Consider the following 21,863-nt stretch of genomic DNA (forward strand, 5'->3'; position numbering starts at 1 on the left):
CTTTGATTCCCTGGATTTATTTCATTCCTAGGTGGATTTTAGTGCTGTATTCTTGTCTTTTCCTAAACATTTTTGTGTTTTCTTCTTCCGTCGATCGATTGCTTTCTGGCACCAAAGGTTTCTTCGCAGTTGTATTTGCTTCTTTCGCCGATCAATTGATATCTGACAGCAAAGGCTTATACGCACTTTCCTTTCTTGCGCATATATTTGTACGTTAAACTTCTGTGATTGCCGTTTCTAGACATGTCCACTCCTCTTCAATTGAACTGCACGTTGTGGTATTCACTATCGCAGTACCTGCAATCACAAAGAACGTCAAACGCTCCTTCTCGTCCCTCGGTACTTCAGTATCTCACTTCACTTAAACTTCAGTAAAGCACTTCTCTTAAACCAGTTCTGCTCCTCATCATTAGTAAACTGTGGTGCGAGTCGGTATCCGCTCCTTTGTACACTTCAAAATCCAATATCTAGTTCCAGAAGTTCTGTCTGAGATGTTGTACTTGCGTTGGAATCGTCCCGTGTCTCCAGGCTTTCCCCGTCTTCTTGTATTTCTGAACAGTGTATGTACATACACTACTGGCCATTAAAATTGCTACACCAAGAAGAAATGCAGATGATAAACGGGTATTCATTGGACAAATATATTATACTAGAACTGGCATGTGATTACATTTTCACGCAATTTGGATGCATAGATCCTGAGAAATCAGTTCCCAGAACAACCACCTCTGGCCCTAATAACGGCCTTGATACGCCTGGGCATTGAGTCAATCAGAGCTTGGATGGCGTGTACAGGTACAGCTGCCCATGCAGCTTCAACACGATTCCACAGTTCATCAAGAGTAGTGAGTGGCGTATTGTGACGAGCCAGTTGCTCGGCCACCATTGACCAGACGTTTTCAGTTGGTGAGAGATCTGGAGAATGTGTTGGCCAGGGCAGCAGTCGAACATTTTCTGTATCCAGAAAGACCGGCAACATGCGGTCGTGCATTATCCTGCTGAAATGTAGGGTTTCGCAGGGATCGAATGAAGGGTAGAGCCATGGGTGGTAACACATCTGAAATGTAACGTCCACTGTTCAAAGTGCCGTCATTGCGAACAAGAGGTGACCGAGACGTGTAACCAATGGCACCCCATACCATCACTCCGGGTGATACGCCAGTATGGCGATGACGAATGCACGCTTCCAATGTGCGTTCACCGCGATGTCGCCAAACATGGATGCGACCATCATGATGCTGTAAACGTTTTGCCATTCGTGCACCCAGGTTCGTCGTTGAGCACACCATCGCAGGCGCTCCTGTCTGTGACGCAGCGTCAAGGGTAACCGCAGCCATGGTCTCCGAGCTGATAGTCCATGCTGCTGCAAACGTCATCGAACTTTTCGTGAAGATGGTTGTTGTCTTGCAAACGTCCCCATCTGTTGACTCAGGGATCGAGACGTGGCTGCACGATCCGTTACAGCCATGCGGATAAGATGCCTGTCATCTCGACTGCTAGTGACACGAGGCCGTTGGGATCCAGCACGGCGTTCCGTATTACCCTCCTGAACCACCGATTCCATATTCTGCTAACAGTCATTGGATCTCGACCAACGCGAGTAGCAATGTCCCGATACGATAAACCGCAATCGCGATAGGCTACAATCCGACCTATATCGAAGTCGGAAATGTGCTGGTACGCATGTCTCCTCCTTACACAAGGCATCACAACAACGTTTCACCAGGCAACGCCGGTCAACTGCTGTTTGTGTATGAGAAATCGGTTGGAAACTTTACTCGTGTCAGCACGTTGCAGGTGTCGCCACCGGCGCCAACCCTGTGTGAATGCTCTGAAAAGCTAATCATTTGCATATCACAGCATCTTCTTTCTGTCGGTTAAATTTCGCGTCTGTAGCACGTCATCTTCGTGGTGTAGCAATTTTAATGGCCAGTAGTGTATATCACTGGTGCTCTGTCACCTGCATGATTTTAGCAGTAACATGCTCGGAGTTGCTACCTCCTCGCTATAGTTTTCATTTGTGCGTTCTGTGTGTGCAGGTGACCATGTACCACTACGACCTGCCGCAGTACCTGCAGGACATCGGCGGCTGGCCTAACCCAGTTCTGGCGGACTATTTTCGGGAGTACGCTCGCTTCCTCTTTGATACGTATGGAGACAGGGTAAGTCCTTCGGAAGAACAGTACCTTGGTGGAGTCAGTTACAATCTTGGAAAACAGTGATTCTGTGCAGATTTTGTTTATCAGGTGCCTTGTCTCCTTAGGCTCTTCTTGTGAGGCCGGCCGGAGTGGCCGAGCGGTTCTAGGCGCTTCAGTCTGGAACCGCGCGACCGCTAAGGTCGCAGGTTCGAATCCTGCATCGGGCATGGATGTGTGTGATGTCCTTAGGTTAGTTAGGTTTAAGTAGTTCTAAGTTCTAGGGCACTGATGACCTCAGAAGTTGAGTCCCATAGCGCTCAGAGCCATTTGAACCATTCTTCTTGTGACACGTAGCAAAATCATCCTGAGTAGGGACTCATGCAGCTCCACTTGAAGGTGAAACTGTTGCAAATACAGGACGGGTACTGGTATAGGCATCATGGATCACATTACCAACGTGTGATCCGCTGCTCAAGTGCTGAGTTATCTCAAGTACAAAACTCTAGAGCAAGTGATGACTTACTCTTGCGAAATTATATCAATAAACCAATTGTGATAAGGCGCTAATGGAAATATGATCTGAGCTGGTTGCGACATTAAAATCAACGTGATATAACAAACATTAGAGCACATTCAAAGTATAGGTTTTCTTATGCTTTATTTGATGATGATTTTTAAGAGAAATATTCTTGCGAAATTATATCAATAAACCAATTGTGATAACGCGCTAATGGAAATATGATCTGAGCTGGTTGAGACACTAACATCAGAGCACATTCAAAGTTCTAGGCGCTAAAGTCTGGAACTGCGCGACCGCTACGGTCGCAGGTTCGAATCCTGCCTCGGGCGCGGATGTGTGTGATGTCCTTAGGTTAGTTAGGTTTAAGTAGTTATAAGTTCTAGGGGACTGATGACCTCTGAACTGATTCCTTGTCATCCTGCAAGCCAGTTGTAGCGTTCTTCTGAGAAAGGTGATTTTTCCCACCACAAATATAGCTCGCTTTTCAGTTTACACAGGGACTATACCTGTCTCCAGTTCTCCTATGTGAGTAGAGAAAACTTCAATGAGCTTGCGTTTATATTATGTTGTTAATTTGTGTTCATTAAGCGAGCAGTCGTTTGAAGTTAAGTGAGTTTTTATATAAAATACGTTTCTGCAAACAAAAGCTAAGAAGTGTTTAATTTGGAAGCGTGATGTCATTTAGTGTCCTATGTAGCGTTGGTGGGAAAGGAGTTTGGATTGGTAAATATGACCCATCGTTGCTGTCTATCGTTGACAGCTTATTGTAATGATGTATATGTTCTAGTCAATTGGTGGTGGATTATCGAATGATCAGAAAATATCTTCACTTCTCCCATAATTAATTGAGTTACTGGTAGACTGCACAAATCTCTTCCGTTCAAGAACAGCAGGCACTTGTGAAGTGGGTTTTACTGAGCGGAGCCACATCCACAGTATATCTTGCAGTATATCAGTAAGACCCAAGTAACCAAGTGGTAAGGAAGGCTGGTTCGCTTCTGAACGCGTCTCCCTTTCCGGCGGAAGTTGGGCGAAGATTGAAACCAAGTAGTGCGGTTCCTCCGAGGCTTCCAAAAATTCATGAGAAAGATGTTTCTATGCGTCCAATAGTGAATAACATTGGCTCTCCCAACTAATACTGTGCCAAACATTTGGTGTCCTTTTTTAATATCTCTTGTGCGAAAATGTGGTTTTCATATACACAGCTCTGTAGGTTTCATTGCCAGGCTAAAATCACTGAAACTAAACAGTTGTGATCTTTTAGTCAGCTTTGATGTGCTGTCTTTATTCACAAAGGTTCCACTTTCATATTCGTTGTCACTTATTGGCAGAAGTTGTGATAAAGAGATTTCAGCTTAGTTCAGGTATGTTATGACCTCGACACACTTTTCGTCCTTGGTGATCAATTTCTTTATGGAGGAGTTAGAGGAAAAGGCCCTTGAATCTGCTATCTTAAGCCCACAGTGTTTTGGAGGTATGTTGACAACACATTTGTAATGGCCTCCTGGAGAATATAAATTACAAGAGTCTTTACACCACCTAAATATCAAGCATGGACACATCCGGTTCACAATGGAAACGAGAGAAGCCTTCATTTTTGGATTTTTCTGGACATGCATGATATCGGAAACCGATGCATACAGACTTATGCCGGCAGGTGTGGCCGAGCGGTTCTAGACGCTTCAGTCTGGAACCGCACGACCGCTACGGTCGCAAGTTCGAATCCTGCCTCGATCATGGGCGTGTGTGATGTCCTTAGGTTATTTAGGTTTAAGTAGTTCTAAGTTCTAGGGGACTGATGACCTCAAATTTAAGTCCCATAGTGCTCAGAGCCATTTGAACCATTTGAACAGACTTATATTTACGTGCAAATCGCTGCTACCTTCCTTCGCAGACTATGAGTGTTCTTAAAACTTCGGTTCACAGAACACGCATCATTGCTGAGAGCAATCTGCAGGACGAGTTAGAGTTTTTGAATCCAGCAGGTATTCGCCACAGCAGTTACGTAAGGCGGTGCGAGTTAAATCCAAGGTGGCCATGAGGAATGCAGAAGATTACTCAGAAAGATTTAACTCCATGGCTTTCCTGCCATTTGTGGGAAAGCTATCGTCAAAAAACAGGACGGATCCTCAGCAACCACAAAGTCATTTTTCATCCTCCACCGAAGACAACAGCACTCTTGGGATCAGTTAAAGATGATTTCATGCTCTGGATGGCTGGGGTTTACAAGATCCCCTGCTAATGTGACCAGTCATATATCGGACAGACGATTCGAACACTCGATGATAGATGTATTGAGAATTGCAGTTGCACCCGCCTCTTACAGCCAAATAAATCGGCTGTGCAGAGCACTGTATAGATACTTACCACTCAATGTTGTGCGAAAACGTGGAAAGTTTAGCGTCTACTTCATGTTTCTGGGATTCTGTGCGGAAAGATGCAACTGAAATTTGCGTGGCGATGAATTTAATTACTAGAGATAGCGGCTTCAGCATGGATAAGTCATGAAATCCGGCGCTTTTCTGTAATAATCTTACAAAGACATCACGAAAGTGCAGATCACAGTGCTACATCGATACCCGAGCGGGGGTCAACTGCGCAACCATAGATATAATTCATGCACATTTTACTTCTCTGCCGCTGATAAATATCTCTGGTGCCTGTGTCTCTCTGGTCGCATGCGCAGTGGCGCCGTCGGTGAGTATAAAAGGACGGAGCGAGTGCTGCAGCGTCGGTCTTTCGGCTCGGTATGAAGATGGCTGAATGATATTCCGAAGAAGAGGAAGGAGAAGAAGAAGCTGTATTTAAGCGGTTGCCCACCAGAAATTTAATCGAGCACCAATCTACTTGTTACAGCATCAATAATGTTTTGTCAGTTAAACGTATCTTTTTCTGAATAAGTTGGTCATTTTATGGAGGGATAAACTCCCGGGGGAGGGGGGGGGGGGAGGGGGGGTGTAGACAATATTATATTTTAATTTTTGAGCTACGGACTAGAGCAGGAGCATTGGCTATTGGTGCCAAAGTGCACTAATGCATTTCATTGTTCATTCACGTTTTCTAAGTGCCACTCAGTGTGGGAAACACGGGCGATAAGAGAAACCAAATTTGATTTATGGAGTGAACATTGTAAAATGGCAGAAGAAACGAATAATTTGGCATACTGAAACAGAAACGGACCTACCATCACAGCTGGGTTATTCTCTGAAAGATCATCATCTAGATCATGAACAAGACCCATCAGAAGTATGGAATCATATCACAGATACTACCTATCCAGGACTACAGAATTATACGCCATTTTTATAATTTCGACATTATTAAGTTGTTGTTGAGGGAAATCGGAAGCAGTATCGATGATTCACCGCCGCACATCTCTAATCGCAACACGGTATTTCCGCGCAGCTGCAACGTACTTATATGCGACACTCAGAGAAGATAAGTTCATTAGTTGAGTAGTTCTCAGAATGAATTATGGCATAAATTTTTCTCGGGGTCATCGCTGTTTCCTAATTATGTCTCTCGTAGCAATGTATTCGAGAAATAAGGAAAATGCGCTTTTCTGTGGGAGTTGTGTAATCAATACAAAGTGCGCGATGCGAAAAGACAGAGAATTAACGTGCTTTTGATGGGAGCCGATATGGCCTGATTATGCGAGTTCCTTGACATGTTTGTTGAGAAATTCCTGGTATTGACATCTTGTGAAAGCGCTCCCCGTGATTTGATTTGCGTCTCTGTCACCGTGATCGATAACTGGCTGATAACGTGTCACTGATAGCGGCATTGTGCTGCAGCTTTCCACATCTGTTCGTTCTGCTGCTGTCATACTCTATTTGCGGCACCCGTCAGCAGACATATCCTTTTATGGACAATTCGCAGAAGCAGGGCGGAAGTGCGTTCTTTAACAAAGGTATTAGCTGAATAGCAGGCATTGCCCGTGGTATGCATATATTCCAGTCTTCTATTAGTCCATCTTCTCCTTCCCTCTCTCTCTATCTCCTCCTACCCATCATCCATATGCTCCTCCCCCCCCCCCCTCCCTCTGTCCATCCCCGCTGTCCATCTTTGACTACCTCCTTCCCCCCCACTCTCTGTCCCTCACCTCTCCCCTTTATATCTTCCTCCCCTCTCTCCGTTTCATCTCCTACTCTTTCCTTCCTCTGTTCATGACCCCCTCTACCCTTTTTCTGTCGATTCCCTCCTGCCCGTCTTTCTGTTCCTCTCCTCCTCCCTCCTCTGTCTGTCTATATCTTCGTCCCCCTGAATTTCATCATCTTTTCTTTTTCTGTCCATCTCCTGCTCTCCCCTCTCTCTGTCTATTCCCTCCTTCGCGTTTCTCTGTTTATCTCCTCTAACTGTGGCCATCTCCTGCTTCCACCTCTCTGTCTGTCCCTCTCCTTCTCTCTCCATGTTATCACTCTCACCCCAATAGCAGGCTGGTGGCTCTTACCCCTCCATCAAGCGGACCACAATCCTATATTGCTGTAAACACGGACCAGTGGAAGAGTTTCAAGATAAAATTATCGCCCACAGCATTTACTTCCACATCGTAACAAATATATGTACCAAATTTGATTGAAATCGCTTTGGGGGTTTGAGATGAGCTTTTCACCCGTGGCTTTGCTTGCATAAGCATATGTCAAATAAATTTCACATATATTTAACATATTTCACACGTATATGTACACCAGTGCACGTGTATCTATAGCGAATTTCTCCCTGCAATTTCATGGCGTCGTATCTCCTTAGCTATATGTCATACAATGATTTAATTTTGATGGTAAATTCAATGGTATTTGTGAATACTGTCTCCAAAGCCCGCCCAGCTAGCCGCGTTGTTTCCCGAGCGGGAAGGCGTGCCGGTCCCCGGCACAAATCCTCCCAGCGGATTAGTGGCGAGATCCGGTGTTCCAGCCAGCTTATGGATGGCTTTTAAGGAGGTTTCCATCTGAGTCGGCGAATATGGGCTGGTTTCGGTTATTCCCCCAGTTACACTATGTCGACGATTGCTACGCAAACACTGTCTCCATGTACGCGTACACCATACCACGCAAACAGTGGGGTTACACTCGTCTGGTATGAGACGTTCCTGTGGTGGGGTGGGGTGGGGGGGTCCGCTGGGGGCCGAACCGCACAAACTCTGGGTTAGGTGCGGGGCGGCGGCGGGGTGAGCGGACTGCTGTAGCCTGTTGTGGGGCTGTGTATCACTGAGGGCTACTGCGGGACGAAGCCTCTCCGTTGTTTCTAGGTCCCTGGTTCAATATACAATACACTGTCTCCAATATGTGTGGCGTATACCTTTAGTGGTAAAGAAGTTAGAAACTGAAACGTTATGTTTCATGCGGCAGTTTTATTGCATGAACAGTTAAAATTTAGTAAGGGATAAACTCTTTTTCCTTTCATCACTTTGTGGAGGTTGTGAGCGAGAAAAAGTTTCGTGAAGGTTTGAAATTACGTGTAACGTTTGTTGCAAGTCACTACGAGCTCTCATTCCCAAATATTGTGTGAGTGAAGTAAGGGTATTCACGTTTCGTGGGTTATGTTACTACTTCACCCTCATCGCCACCCCTTTGATAGGCGGGTGGTTCTTACCGCCACAGAGATTCGTCCCAGACAGTAAGTCATACATGTACCAAGTTTCGTTGTAATCAATCCAGTGATTTAGAAGGAGAAGTGGAACATATACACATACACGTGTATGTACATCCATTTTTGTAATACGTGGGGATCCGGACACTTATTAGCGGACAGTACTACGGGGTTGTCAAGCTGTTATGGCTACTCCACATTCGAAGTCAGTGAAGCTTCCGTGACCGACACACTGTGCCGTTACTGGTTCTCTATTAAAAACACAATACTCCTCCCCTCCTTTTGTACTGGCGGGTCCTTGTCTCGCGACATCTAGTGGTCAGCTCTCCAATACATAGGGGTGTCCGCATACTTTTGACCGTGTTGCTTGTGAAAAGAAAGTTGTGGTTATTTAGAAAACACTGCAACCGGCGAAGAAGAAAAATTATTGTCGAAATCAGGCAAGTACCCAATGTACTCACTTCGACACAGGGTCTCCATCATCCTTCAATAACCTTTGGCTACGAGGCTACAGAAAACGAACTTATGTTAATATTCGGCATAGAATTTTATGTTCTGGGATTTCAGGCAGGCTAGAACTGAAACTTTCAACACAAATGTTTTCATAACATACAGACAAGGCCTCCGGTCCAAATTGTATACGAGTGATATTCCTTTTAGAATATGCTGATACAACAGCTGGAAACTTAGCAGTCATATACAACCGCTCGCTCGTCGAAAGATCCGTACTTAAAGGCTGGAAAGTTGCACAAGTCACACCAGTACCTAAGGACGGAAATAGGAATAATCCGCCGAATTACAGACGAATATCGCTAATTTCGATTTGCAGTAGGATTTTGAAATACACGCTGTGTTCGAACATTATGAGTTATCTCGAGGAAAACGATTTATTGACAAACAGCCAACAAGTATTCAGGAAATATTGTTCTTCTGAAACACAATAAGCTGTTTATCCCCAGGAACAAATGAGTGCTATCGATAGCGGATATCAAATTGTTCCCATACTTTAAGATTTCCATAAAACGGAAATAATATCTGGCGTTTCCCAAGGAAGTGTTACAGGCCCTCTGCTGTTCCTGATCTACATAAACGATTTAAGTGACAATCTGAGCAGACCTCCAGCAACAGCATTATTTCATAAATCCCGTGTCCATTCACTGGATGTCCCAGTCCAAATCACCGGCATCTCTTATGCGCAGAACTTCGTGCGTCGGTTTTACCTCGACGCTCGCTACCTTCTACGTAGTGGTCTGAGAGGCAATAGAGTCAGCGACATCGCTACCGCACTTCGTGTACCTCCAGTCCGGAATAAGTTGGAGTTGCAACTACCACAACACAAGTGGAACACTTTGTAGCAAAATCCAGCCTTCTAATGTTCTATCTGGCAGCTCGCGCGCAACGTAGTACAAGGCCGTCAAACGCACTATGCCAACAAACTCCTAACTGTATTCAATTCACCCACTCCGATCAAGTGAGATGTGTGCGGAAGAGAACACAATCGAAAATCGCTTTGTGTGTCGCAAATTTCGCATTATCTGGGACACTGCAAGATACATGCTGCGATAGATAAACTGAGTCACTATGAATTACATCACGATTCACGATTTCATACAGTGTCACACCTCAGTGAAGGATAAAACACACAAATCTAAAGGCTGTAAATTCTTCTCCATAGTTAGGGATTTAAATTACGGATAATTTAATTTGGAACGATCACAGAGATAATTTTCTGGGAAAAGGAAACCAAAGACTGTGTTTTATTAACGGAACATTAAATAAAAAAAGAACAACAACAACACCAAAAAAACGGAACAGGTCTACTAAACAGACTACGTACACCACGCTTGTCCGCTGTCTTCTCGGGTATCGCTGTACTGTGTGGGTCCGCATCTGACAGGATTCAAGGAGGACATAGAAAAAGTTGAAGTAAGGACAGCTCATTTCACATTATCGCGAAGTAGTGGAGAAAGTGCCATAGGTATGATACACGAATTGTGGTGGCAATCATTAAAACGAAGGTGTCTTTTATTGTTGCAGTATCTTTTCTATCAGCAAATTTTTCCTCAGAGTGTGAAAATATTTTGTTGACGCCCACCTACATTGGGAAGAATGATCATTATAATAAAATAAGAGAAATTAGAGATCGCAAGAAAAGGTTTAATGTTTGTTTTCCCTGCGTGATGAGGGTGCTTCGATGCAACTGTACCAGATACTTAATTGTGAATTGAAGAGTAATCATGTAGATGTAGAATCAAGAATTTTTTATGAGATATGTGTAGAGGGAAGGTTGAAGGTTAAAGTCCTGTCGAATTTGATGTCATCAGAGACAGAACACAAATAAAGGTAAGGAGGGAAATTGGCTTTTTGAAGGAAACATCCTGGAATACTCCCAAAACCGCACATGGCGCTCCGTAAGTTCCCAGCTAAGTCCATAACAAATTAAAAACCAACCGCGTGTAGGATGAGACAGTATATTAACTGGAACCATTTGAGACGAGTGTGCAACATGAATTTTCTGGCGCTTCATATCCGTGGAGAAGCTTTCAGTGTTTCGGTCACAGCTTTAGAGGATCTCCTCAGACACGTCAGATTTTCAACCTTCCCGACGTATTTTCAATTTTTGAAGTATAATGATGAGAGTCGTGGGGAGTGATTTGGTTGGTGCAACGTTCAGGTGACAACGTAGGGGGTAAATAAGCTGAAGATATGAACTGAAGTTTGTGTTCGGGAGGGCACTCGACTTAAGTAGTTCGTGCAGCACTGTTAACCATAGTGCTGCGGTGGTGTAATGGTTAGCGTTTCTGCCTAGAAAGCAAAAAGTCCCGGCTGTGTCACAAATTCAAATTCATTTCTTCTGCTTCCATCATTATCGTAGTTAAGCGTTTCAGTAATTAATTGGCTATCCAGTGCTGTCAAATACGCCGGTGTGTGCAAAAGGGGAAAACATGACGAGAGATGAAGAGGTTGGGGCGATCTCTATATTGGATTGGTGCTAAAAAACGATTTAACAGTTCCTAATACCCCTCATTTACAGCCCCTTATGGAATCACGAACACTACGAGAACGTCGTTACTGCTTTCTAAATACATGATCAACTTAAGTTTTACCCTTGAGTTTTGAAACAAGAGCGTTTCTGCCACGCACTGGGAAATCTTGAACTTTTTATTAAAGATCGTTTCACCTCTAGTTATAAGCACATCTATAAAATTCTCAAAACCTCATTTTTAAGAATGTTTAGCGTTTCTTCTAACATACGAGGCAGCAGTCTGCGATTCTCTTTAATTTAGTAGACGACATACAGGTTAGATATTTCTCAAAATGGTTTTCAATATTTTCCAAAGTTCTGTCATCTAAGAAAAGGTCGTCAACCATCTTGCTGCAGCAATATAATTATCACCAGAAATTTAAAAATATGCTTATACCACACCTTATTAGCCTTCTGTTCAATACAAGTATCTTAATAACCACCTTCCCACAGAACGGTAGAAACGCAGAACAACAAAGTACGTGCCTGCCGCTGTTGGCCGAGCGGTTCTAGGCGCTTCAGTCTGGAACCACGCGACCGCTACGATCGCAGGTTCGAATCCTGCCTCGGGCATGGATGTGTGTGATGTCCTTAGGTTAGTTCGGTTTAAGTAGTTCTAAGTTCTAGGGGACTGATGACCTGAGATGTTAAGTCCCATAGCGCTCAGAGCCATTTTTTTGAACAAAGTACGTATGGCGAAAACCACTCTCCGAGGGCTGCTACTAGCTACTGAGTTGTTCCCGTATGTGTTCCGATATCATAGCAGCCAGGAATAGGCAGCAAAAGAAGATATAGCAAACCAGTACTTAAAACTAGCGCCAAAAGTTGCCAATAACGTGCCTATGTATTTTGTTTTAGTTCTGAAGTCCGGTGAGCGTCGAAATCAAGTACACGGGATAGACTCTGCACACTGCTATAACGTTGCATGCTCATGTAATGTAATCTTCTTCTTACTTCAAGTGCTGTGAGTTCTTCAGTAAGCAGGAATGATACGAGTACGTGTCTAGGACTTTTGACGTGCGGATGTAGTGTGGTCATGTGTCGCCTTATCACAATTTCATTCGAAGTTACATTAGCTGAGGACAGATAACGATTATACAGATAAGGCTAGCTACGATAAGTGGCGTGTGCTGCAACCGACAAGGCCTGGCGATAACAAACACGAGTGCGTACCCATAGCAACAGACCCTGATGTCACGCACGAACGCAGTTCTCTATGGAAATGAGAAGTGCCAGCATCTTGGATACTGGAAAGTGCAAACACTAACACGACAGCCGAGAATGTGCCCCAAGGAAATCATGCAGCCATATAAAATTGTTTTTTACTTTATGATTACTGTTTCAGTAATAAGGTCGTAACGTACCATCGTCGTCGTCGTCGTGTGACTAGGGCGTGCCGTCGGGTAGACCGTTCGCCGGGTGCAAGTCTTTCGATTTGACGCGACTTCGGTGACTTGCGCGTCGATGCGGATGAAATGATGACTATTAGGACAACACAACGCCCAGTCCCGGAGCGGAGAAAATCTCCGACCCAGCCGGGAATGAAAGATCTGTATGCTGATCTTTCACACGGCATGTAATAATTCAACCGTGTGGGGCTGTAAAAGTAACGGCTACCTTTTTTTCCCTATAACATAGCTAATGCCATTTGTGCAATGGCTACGTCAGTAATGACGTTCAGTAACGAAAGAAAAGAGTAACGAATGCTTTGTAAAGGATACGTGTCTGTTGTTAATGAATGTTCCGTTTTATTCTATTTAACAGCTCAGCTAAGTTGTTTTTGGTGAGAAGCCTTGTGTCTTCTACAAACCTTAGCACTGGTATCTGCCCCCTCTAAGCTTTTATTGCGCTTCCATAGTTTCTTCCGATGTGGTAACTGCTTGTTAGATACAAGAGTTGAAAGGAAGTAGCTGTCAGCCGAAAAATCCATTTCAATTTCTTTTTTACGTAAACATGCCGTTGTATGATCCAAGCTGATTTTATGGGGTTAAACTATTTCTCTCTGGACTCTACGCCGATAACATTTTTAGAAATTTCTGCCAGTAGTAAATTAAAATCTTAAGGGGTCTTATCGTGTCGCCTCATATGATTCCTTGTGTATCAGAAATTCATTATCTGTCTTCGCCCATTGGGCGCTAACATTGGTGCTGATCGTTTACCTCCAAAACCAGAACAAGGTCGGCCGGAGTGGCCGTGCCGTTCTGGGCGCTACAGTCTGGAACAGAGCGACCGCTACGGTCGCAGGTTCGAATCCTTTCTCGGGCATGGATGTGTGTGATGTCCTTAGGTTAGTTAAGTTTAATTAGTTCTAAGTTCTAGGCGACTGATGACCTCAGAAGTTAAGTCGCATAGTACTCAGAGCCATTTGAACCATTTGAACCAGAACAAGAAACTCAAGTTTTGTTCTTTCCATGAACGTTCCGGATTACACTCACAGTCATTTTACAAGTGTTGACTGGAACTCTGTGCACATGTACTGAAATACACAAATACAGAAACGGACGAGCAGGTCTCATTTAATTTACCAAGTTCAGTGCTTTTAATGCCAGCGCACATAGACAGTGAGTCAGGGACGTTACAAAGAAGTTAGAGCTGTGTTTATCTTGGTCAGGAGACTTGTACCAAACACTCCACACCGGTGCTTGTCTTACACCTGTTTACATAAGTCGGTTTCGTAAGCTGCAGCAATCGCTCATCCAGTGCGGATGTCTGTGATTTTCGTCGGATCACTACCACGATAACCGGGATTAAGTCATAAGAAGCGGAAGAGAAGACATCATTATCTGCTAACAGCTACTTCCTCGGAGATAACACCTACATCCGTGGATGCCACCGAAACTCTGAGGCTTCGCCGACTTTCTACTTGCGGCGTTAGTGTTTACTGCTTGGCTGTCGAGTGTCGTTGCTACTTGCACTGACTTCGCCAGAGCTGGACCTGATCTCTAATCGTCGGTGTACGTACAATGCGGAAAAGAATTAAAGGATCGCTTTTTGAAACCCCGAAATTGTATCCCATTGCGACGCAGAAGTTTGAAATTTGGCTCAAAGGTGCCTGCGGGCTTCCCCTGCGACGGCCCTGCGCCGTCACCCTCGGGATCGAACAGGTAGGTGTCGACACTTGCAAAAAAAAAAAAAAAGAAGCCAAACCTCATAAGTTCATGTGAGGTGTAAGGTAGGTCAATGATGTGACATTCGCACCAAATTTCAGCACATTTCTACCCTACGCCATCAAGGACGTCTCACAAAATGGGTCCGCCGCGCGGTGTAGCTGCTCGGTCTTGGGCGCCTTGCCACGGTTCGCGCGGCTCACCCCGTCGGAGTTTCGAGTCCTCCCTCGGGCATGGGTGGGTGTGTTGTCCGTAGCGTAAGCTAGTTTAAGTTAGATTAAGTAAGCCTAGGGACCGATGACTTCAGCATTTTGGGCCCATAGGAATTTACCACACATCCTGAGAAGGTCGGCAACGCCCTCTCTTACCCACGTCCTCACCTTCTTTTGATACCTCTCGGATGGAGGTCAGAATCGCAAATCGCAATGTTGAAATCATGCGCTTACCTTACGCGTGGGCGAGGAGAACATTTCAGACAAACTGCCCCTCAGAATAGATACGAAAAGGCGTTAGGGTGCACCATGAAGCCCGCATCTCGTGGTCGTGTGGTAGCGTCCTCGCTTCCCACGCCCGGGTTCCCGGGTTCGATTCCCGGCGGGGTCAGGGATTTTCTCTGCCTCGTGATGGCTGGGTGTTGTGTGCTGTCCTTAGGTTAGTTAGGTTTAAGTAGTTCTAAGTTCTAGGGGACTGATAACCATAGATGTTAAGTCCCATAGTGCTCAGAGCCATTTTTTGCACCATAAAGGCCGTCAGTGGAATCACCTCTTCCCTTGCGGCGTTGTTCCCCGCACATAGCAAGGTGGAAAACGGTAGTTCGCAGTTTGATGAGCAACAGGAAGACATTCGCGACAACTTTTGACACTACTGAGACCCCGCCAGAAGATTTAACCCTTCTCTAAGGACATCGTCGGGCTGTAACCCCATTGCAAGTGACCGCATCCCTTCGGAGTATCAAAGCAAGTTTCTGCTTTCGTGTACAGGGTGAAACCACTAGGGACCGTTGAAAACCATTAGATGAAATTTGAACACGATCCAAAGCAGTAAAGGGTACTTAAGCTTTTTCAGACCACCTGCTTCCTGGCTTTCTGTGGCGTGATTCGGGAGGAGTGCGACAGTGACACATGGTTGAATAAAATGGCAGAGGGTCCACCTACGACTCCCCAGTTGGGCAACATACTTGGTGCCATCTGCAAATTTTTGTTAAGCACTTGTACTTGCACGGAGACAAAATGTGATGCTGGCAAGGAGACATTTTTCAAGCGCTCAACCAAGGCAGGCAGATGATGCAGCGGGTGTTGCCCAGCTGCGGAACAGTAGAGGGACCTTTTGCTACGAGTCGCTTTCAAATTTCAAAAATTACACAGATTACATTTATTCAGTTTTTAAGAATGACAGCACTTAGCGACTTTCAACAAACTTCACAAAAAATTTCAAACCTTTCCGAAACAATTTTTCGCTAACCACCTCTACCTCCACAAAAAAATGACAATGTTTTATCGCATACTACATTTTCGCTGTTCATGCAGTAAAACTTCAGCTTCAGGAATGACGGTTCTATTTATTACATCTTTACTGCAAACTACGTTCGCAATATATTTTGCAGACAGTATCCACGAACCACTGAACGCATCTGCAAAATTCTATCATCGTACGATACATAGATCAGTAGATGTGACGTCATAAACATGACGATGCGTGAAAAACTAGGTTTTTTTCTTTTTTTTTTTAAACGGAACTCAAATTGCCCAAAGTGCTCTTATCTAAGATAATGAGAGCACTTAGTGAATTTCGCCGGCCGTTGTGGCCGAGCGGTTCTAGGCGCTTCAGTGTGGAACCTCGCGACCGCTGCGGTCGCAGGTTCGAATCCTGCCTCGAGCATGGATGTGTGTGATGTCCTTAGGTTGATTAGGTTTAAGTAGTTCTGTTGTAGGGGACTGATGACCTAAGATGTTAAGTCCCATAGTGCTCAGAGCCATTTTTATACTTGTGTTCATCCATTGTGCTTTCCAGAACGACGAGATCACCCTGAGAATGCTAGGAAAATATTATCCAGACCATAACGCTCCCTCTTCTGGCTTTTGCATTTGCTTTCAAACGCCATTAACTCCAACGGTCCTTTGTCCGGCGGAGTATAAAACGTCATTCATCTGAAAAGGCCGCCTGTCGCCATTCAGTGGATGTCCAGTTGAGTTACTGGCGTGCAAATTACCAGCTTCGTTGGCCGTGAAAAGCAGTCAGCGTGGGTGCAAGAACCAGGCTCCTTCTGCAGCGGTCCATACGCAGGAACGTTGCTGAACGGTCGTTGGGGAGATACAGTTGGCAGTCGTTTGGTTCATCTGGGCGGTCAGTTACTCAATAGTTGCACGTCTATTCGCCCGTGCACATCTCCGCAGGCGTCGCTCATCCTTGGTGGTGCACAACAGTAGCCTCGGCGCCGGTTTTGGGTGGCGCCATTTTGCCATACGCGGTACCCTTTGACCACGGGTGCAGATGAACAGGTTAAAGTTTTAGCCGTTTCGGAAACACTTCTACCCTTGCCCCGAAACCCAATAATCACTGACTGATGACCTCAGATGTTAAGTCCCATAGTGCTGAGAGCCATTTGAAACTTTTGAACCAATAATCACGCACTTTTGGATGTCACATAAATCGCTCCATTTCTACATTACATTGCACTGTTCTCCGCGTCCCCCCCGACGCACTTTGTATACCCACCACCCCACTGCTAGTGCTGCCACATGCCGTCTATGAGTGTTTATTGCACGTTGACGTCGAACATAAGCGGTGATCGCATTAATGTGAGTGGATCGTGTAAAACTAAACCCTCCAACAGCAGCCAGTCTGCTAGTAGAATCCCCACTGTTTCAGTCTGAGCATCTTGAATGGCTCTGAGCACTACGGGACTTAACATGTAAGGTCATCAGTCCCCTAGAACTTAGTACTACTTAAACCTAACTAACCTAAGGACATCACACACATCCATGCCCGAGGCAGGATTCGAACCTGCGACCGTAGCGGTCGCGCGGTTCCAGACTGAAGCGCCTAGAACCGCGTGGCCACACTGGCCGGCTCTCAGCATCTTGACACATGTTTTACAAGCTACGTAATTACGCATCGAAAGGTAATTCAGAATACGGATATCAAACTAAGTGAAGAAGAAATCACGCGTGCGATAAATTTTCACAGTCGTGCTTTTTTTGGAAAACATATCACAGAAACATTGTCCAGATGGGAATTAGATCGATCATGCATCTCCGCGGCGTGTATTGTGAGTTTTGAGTCTCAGGTGTGACTTTGTAAAGATCTACGGAAGGATATGCCCAATGTTATATACAAGTGTATTCCCTCAGGGCTTCAACTGTCTCAGATTATCTTCACATTAGTACCCAGTGCCTGTCTCTGCAGTACTACGCGTTCTTTCTCGAGAGCCTACCTTGATAAAATGCATTAATTCCAGTATTTCTTCGATGTTACTTTTTTTAATAGACGTTTCGTCGAGGCCCGGTTTAAAGGAGGGCGTATATAAATATTTTAGTTCATTAATTTTTTTTGAACTATTGCTTATTAAGTTCCGGTGCCAACATCTTTCTCTCTGATAACATAAAAACGCAATTTCAGAAACCATCGCTGCTGTTATCAATCTGAAACATGTATAGTTCTATACATTCAAACTACAATGCTGCCTGCAAAAAGAATGTGAAGCAGCCAGACTTTATAGTCGGATGTAATTGTATCGGAGTGCACGTACACGTCATCGATGGGTACGTAAATAAGCAGAGTAACAGTTCTCCGTGACCGGTAGAACGGCCAGCAGGGGGCATTAGTGCTACTTCCCTCACTGACCAGTTTAGGTACAACAAAAACAATGTAACTTCATTATACAAGTGATAAAGGTATCACCCACTCCATCAACGATAAGTTATAAGAAGTTGTGAACCAAGGAAAAGCTGCTTTACGAATGAAACTACAATTACAAAAAGGAAATTTAAATAAAAATAGCAATACCCTGTAGTAATTCCGAAATGCGAACAAAAAACCATACATATTACGAATATAGAAACAAAGGAATGCAGCTATTGAAAAAATTCATTGACAAAAATACGTCAATCATGTTCAAGTTAAAAAATAACTTTACAGGGTATTAGACAAGTACAAGAAGAGCTGGATACATATAGGCGAGGTATAAACAGGTCAACTGGATAGCAGTGTGCGCAAAGCAAAAAGGAACCAGTAGAATGCAGAGATCTATACGAACAACACATTTCAGCCAGAGTACAGTGCAAAACAGTTCCACCATAGCAATCAGGGGAATAAAACTAAATATTGTGTCCTTCCTTGTTATGGTACTACGTCTGAGAAAATTAGTCTACTTTTCAGGAAAAGTACTGTCGTGGTATCATTTCAGATATTGAATAATGTTGGTGTGGCATAGTGGCATAGTTAAGAGAAAGGTTCCGTTTATGTCATATCTGGTGTGTACAAAATAGAATGTCAGCAGTGCGACAGGTCTTATATTGGGCAAACTGTTAGAAAACTTAGGATAAGGTACAAAGTGCTTTTACACCGAAGTGTCGCTTATGCATTAGGTGCACACATAAAAACTTTAAAACACTCTCTTCGCAGTATGAAATTTACATGACGGTATTACACACATCCAATAAGGGGTTGGAATGAATTTATTGGAAAAATATACAAATTTTTTCAAACATGAAATACACTCCGAGACAGAGTGTTGAACGAGCAGACATATATGAGAAACAAAATTTTCTTGAATAATTTCACTGATGTTATAAAAATATTGTAAACTTTTTTCATTGCCTTGTTTTTGGATATTGTGATAGATTCTTTTATGTGTTTGTCTATTTTTTGTTTGTCTGTTGTCGATGTATTATGCTCGCAGTAAAAGGTCGTAACAACGTGATAAAATTATCTCTGATAGTGCTGTTAAAAGAATTACTGTTTGTTGCGAGTATGAAGAGTCTTGGGAGAGACGGCTGGATATTTTTAGCAACTATTCATACATGAGATTGCATGTTCGAGTGCTGTTGTCCACGTCTCTTCCCGTACACGTCGCATTCAATCTGAAACAATTCTGCTATTTCAATTCTTCCAAATATACTAATAAAGGTCGTGACGCTCACCTTTGTTCTCATGAAATAATAACGGTTTATTTTGTCTCTTGTACAATTCTCCACATAACATCAAAAGAAGCGAATAGAAAACTCTAGTTATCCCTAGTTACGAGTAAACCACAGAGAGAGTAATATCCGAGTCAACGATATAATTATCAAAGAGTCTATCATATAACGTCTTTACCACTTAGCTTTCTCACAGTCGATTCAGTACATTACATAGTTATTACACTGCAATATGTGGCTCCTCCCACAAATACTCATTCTCCCCTTTACTTCTTATTCTCTTTCACTATTGGCATACTGCTATCCAGTACCTCACACTTTAATGTGCTAATGTAATAACTCTGGTTGACATGTCGTACAGTTAAGTTTGGTTTCAGGTTGTAATTGCATCCATACATATTCCAGTCAGCATTTCTTTATTTAACTACATTGTGAACAGTGGATTATTATAAGCTATGAACTCCACACCCCTAATGATGAATGTAATGGGAGTGTAACTTACGTATTTTTATATCTGCTCTGCTTTTCCATTGCAGAGATATTTGTCCATTAATTTTCTTCATGTATTCCTTATGCTACTAATATCATGTCGTGGGTGGCCTGTGTAAGATGCTAATTTATCCTGGATTTCGTGAGCGTAAACAGAAATAAAAGGAATGACAATATATCTTTCCAGCTTGTATTTGGCTAGCACGACATGTGTGTCTCTGACAGATACTAACATGGAAGCGACATCCTTTATTAGATCGCTGTATTCTTCAAAAATGTGCTTTCATTTATTTGTACTTGTTAATTACCTTTATACGATGATGTATGTACCATCCTTATAATATCTGAAAATGGATTACGTAGAGATGAAGAGGCTTGCACAGGACAGAATAGCGTGGAGGGCTGCACCAAACCTGTTTTCGGTCTGAAGACCACAGTAGCAAGATAGGAACGAATACGCCAGTTACAAGCTGTGGAGCGCAATACGCTTATAATGTATCTTTTTGTGGGAGAGGCCTGTAACTGCATCGCACATACGTCAGCCTGCTATTTTGTCTGTTGTGTATGAACAGGTAAAGTGGTGGCTGACGTTCAACGAGCCGACCTCGATCTGCATGGGCTACGGCCAGTACCGCATGAAGGCGCCGGCGGTGAACGCACACGGCTTTGGGGACTACCAGGCGGCGCACACCATGCTCCGAGCCCACGCCATGGCGTACCGCGTCTACGACCAGCAGTACCGGCCTACCCAGGGAGGTGAGTCAAACAACGACGCCAGACGCGCCGCAGGGCTCAGCTCGCTCTAAGTACGCAAATACTGCGCTTCTAAACCGTATGGGGAAGTTGTGACGTCGACGGACATAGCCTGTTTGACTATCTATCCACCTTTTTTTCCTTTATTGTATTTTAATCACCTATACAGGCGGGCTGGCAGCAGCACATTACGCTGCTCTTCAGCCTTAAGTGGAAACAATAACATGACATAGAGGTGATACAGACAATACAAAAAACGGCGGGCAAAAAATGGAGAGACAAAAAAAAAACAATAAACATGAAGCCGTTCACGTTGGACGATAAAAACACTAACACTTGTGGACACGGCGCACAAAACACGGAGAACGGCGATGCACATGTGAACTATCTATCCACTAAGGTAGGTACAAATTTAACAGGTGGTCCCGTCCCCGCTAAAACGTTTCCATTGGCCAGAGCACCATGACGTTGCTGGGGAGACAGTAGCGCTACAAATTCCTGTTCTATGCTGCGCTGAAAAGCGACCGTACGACCTTCCCCTCACTCATTTCATTCATTTAGGGCACGAATAGGATTTCAATATATCCAGACAGAAAGACTCAACTCTCAACCGTTTCAGAGAAAATTCAATTTGAAAATTTTAATTTCTATGACAGGATTTTAGATTTTATTATAGGATTTTAGGCTTTGAAAGTGGATAACTTTCCAGGAATATGCAACTGAGCGAGTAGGCGCTTAGTGTTATAAGTGCTGTGTCTGTGGATCGAACCTCGCTGCCGATACTCTTTTTTTCTTCATTCCCACGTAATTCTAACAACAGACTTACTGTGACAGTGCAGGAATACCGGGTAAGTTGGTTCATACGTTGAGTCGTGCTGTCACTGATCATTTACCGGGAAAATGGGCTCATAGTGGGTCGAAACGTACGTACCGTGTACTGAGTATACGGGCTAATGGTGAGTTGGAACATACCTGCAGGACTGTATATTGAAGAGCGAAAGAAACTGGTACACCTGCCTAATTTCGTGTAGGGCTCCCGGGAGCACGCAGAAGTGCCGCAGCACGACGTGACATGGACACAACTAATGTCTGAAGTGGTGCTGG

General features: G+C 44.1%; 1 protein-coding gene across 1 annotated transcript in view; it reads left to right on the top strand.

Annotated features, from left to right (window-relative positions):
- Nucleotides 1-21,863, top strand: part of LOC126094753 (myrosinase 1-like) — a 317,488-nt gene that overhangs the window by 144,419 nt on the left and 151,206 nt on the right. Inside the window, exons 4-5 of the mRNA XM_049909304.1 lie at nt 2,040-2,162; nt 20,579-20,762. Coding sequence (XP_049765261.1) covers nt 2,040-2,162; nt 20,579-20,762 — 307 coding nt within the window. The remainder of the gene's footprint in view (nt 1-2,039; nt 2,163-20,578; nt 20,763-21,863) is intronic.

Source organism: Schistocerca cancellata, chromosome 8 (assembly GCF_023864275.1).
Source record: "Schistocerca cancellata isolate TAMUIC-IGC-003103 chromosome 8, iqSchCanc2.1, whole genome shotgun sequence".
Classification (NCBI taxonomy): Eukaryota; Metazoa; Arthropoda; class Insecta; order Orthoptera; family Acrididae; genus Schistocerca; species Schistocerca cancellata.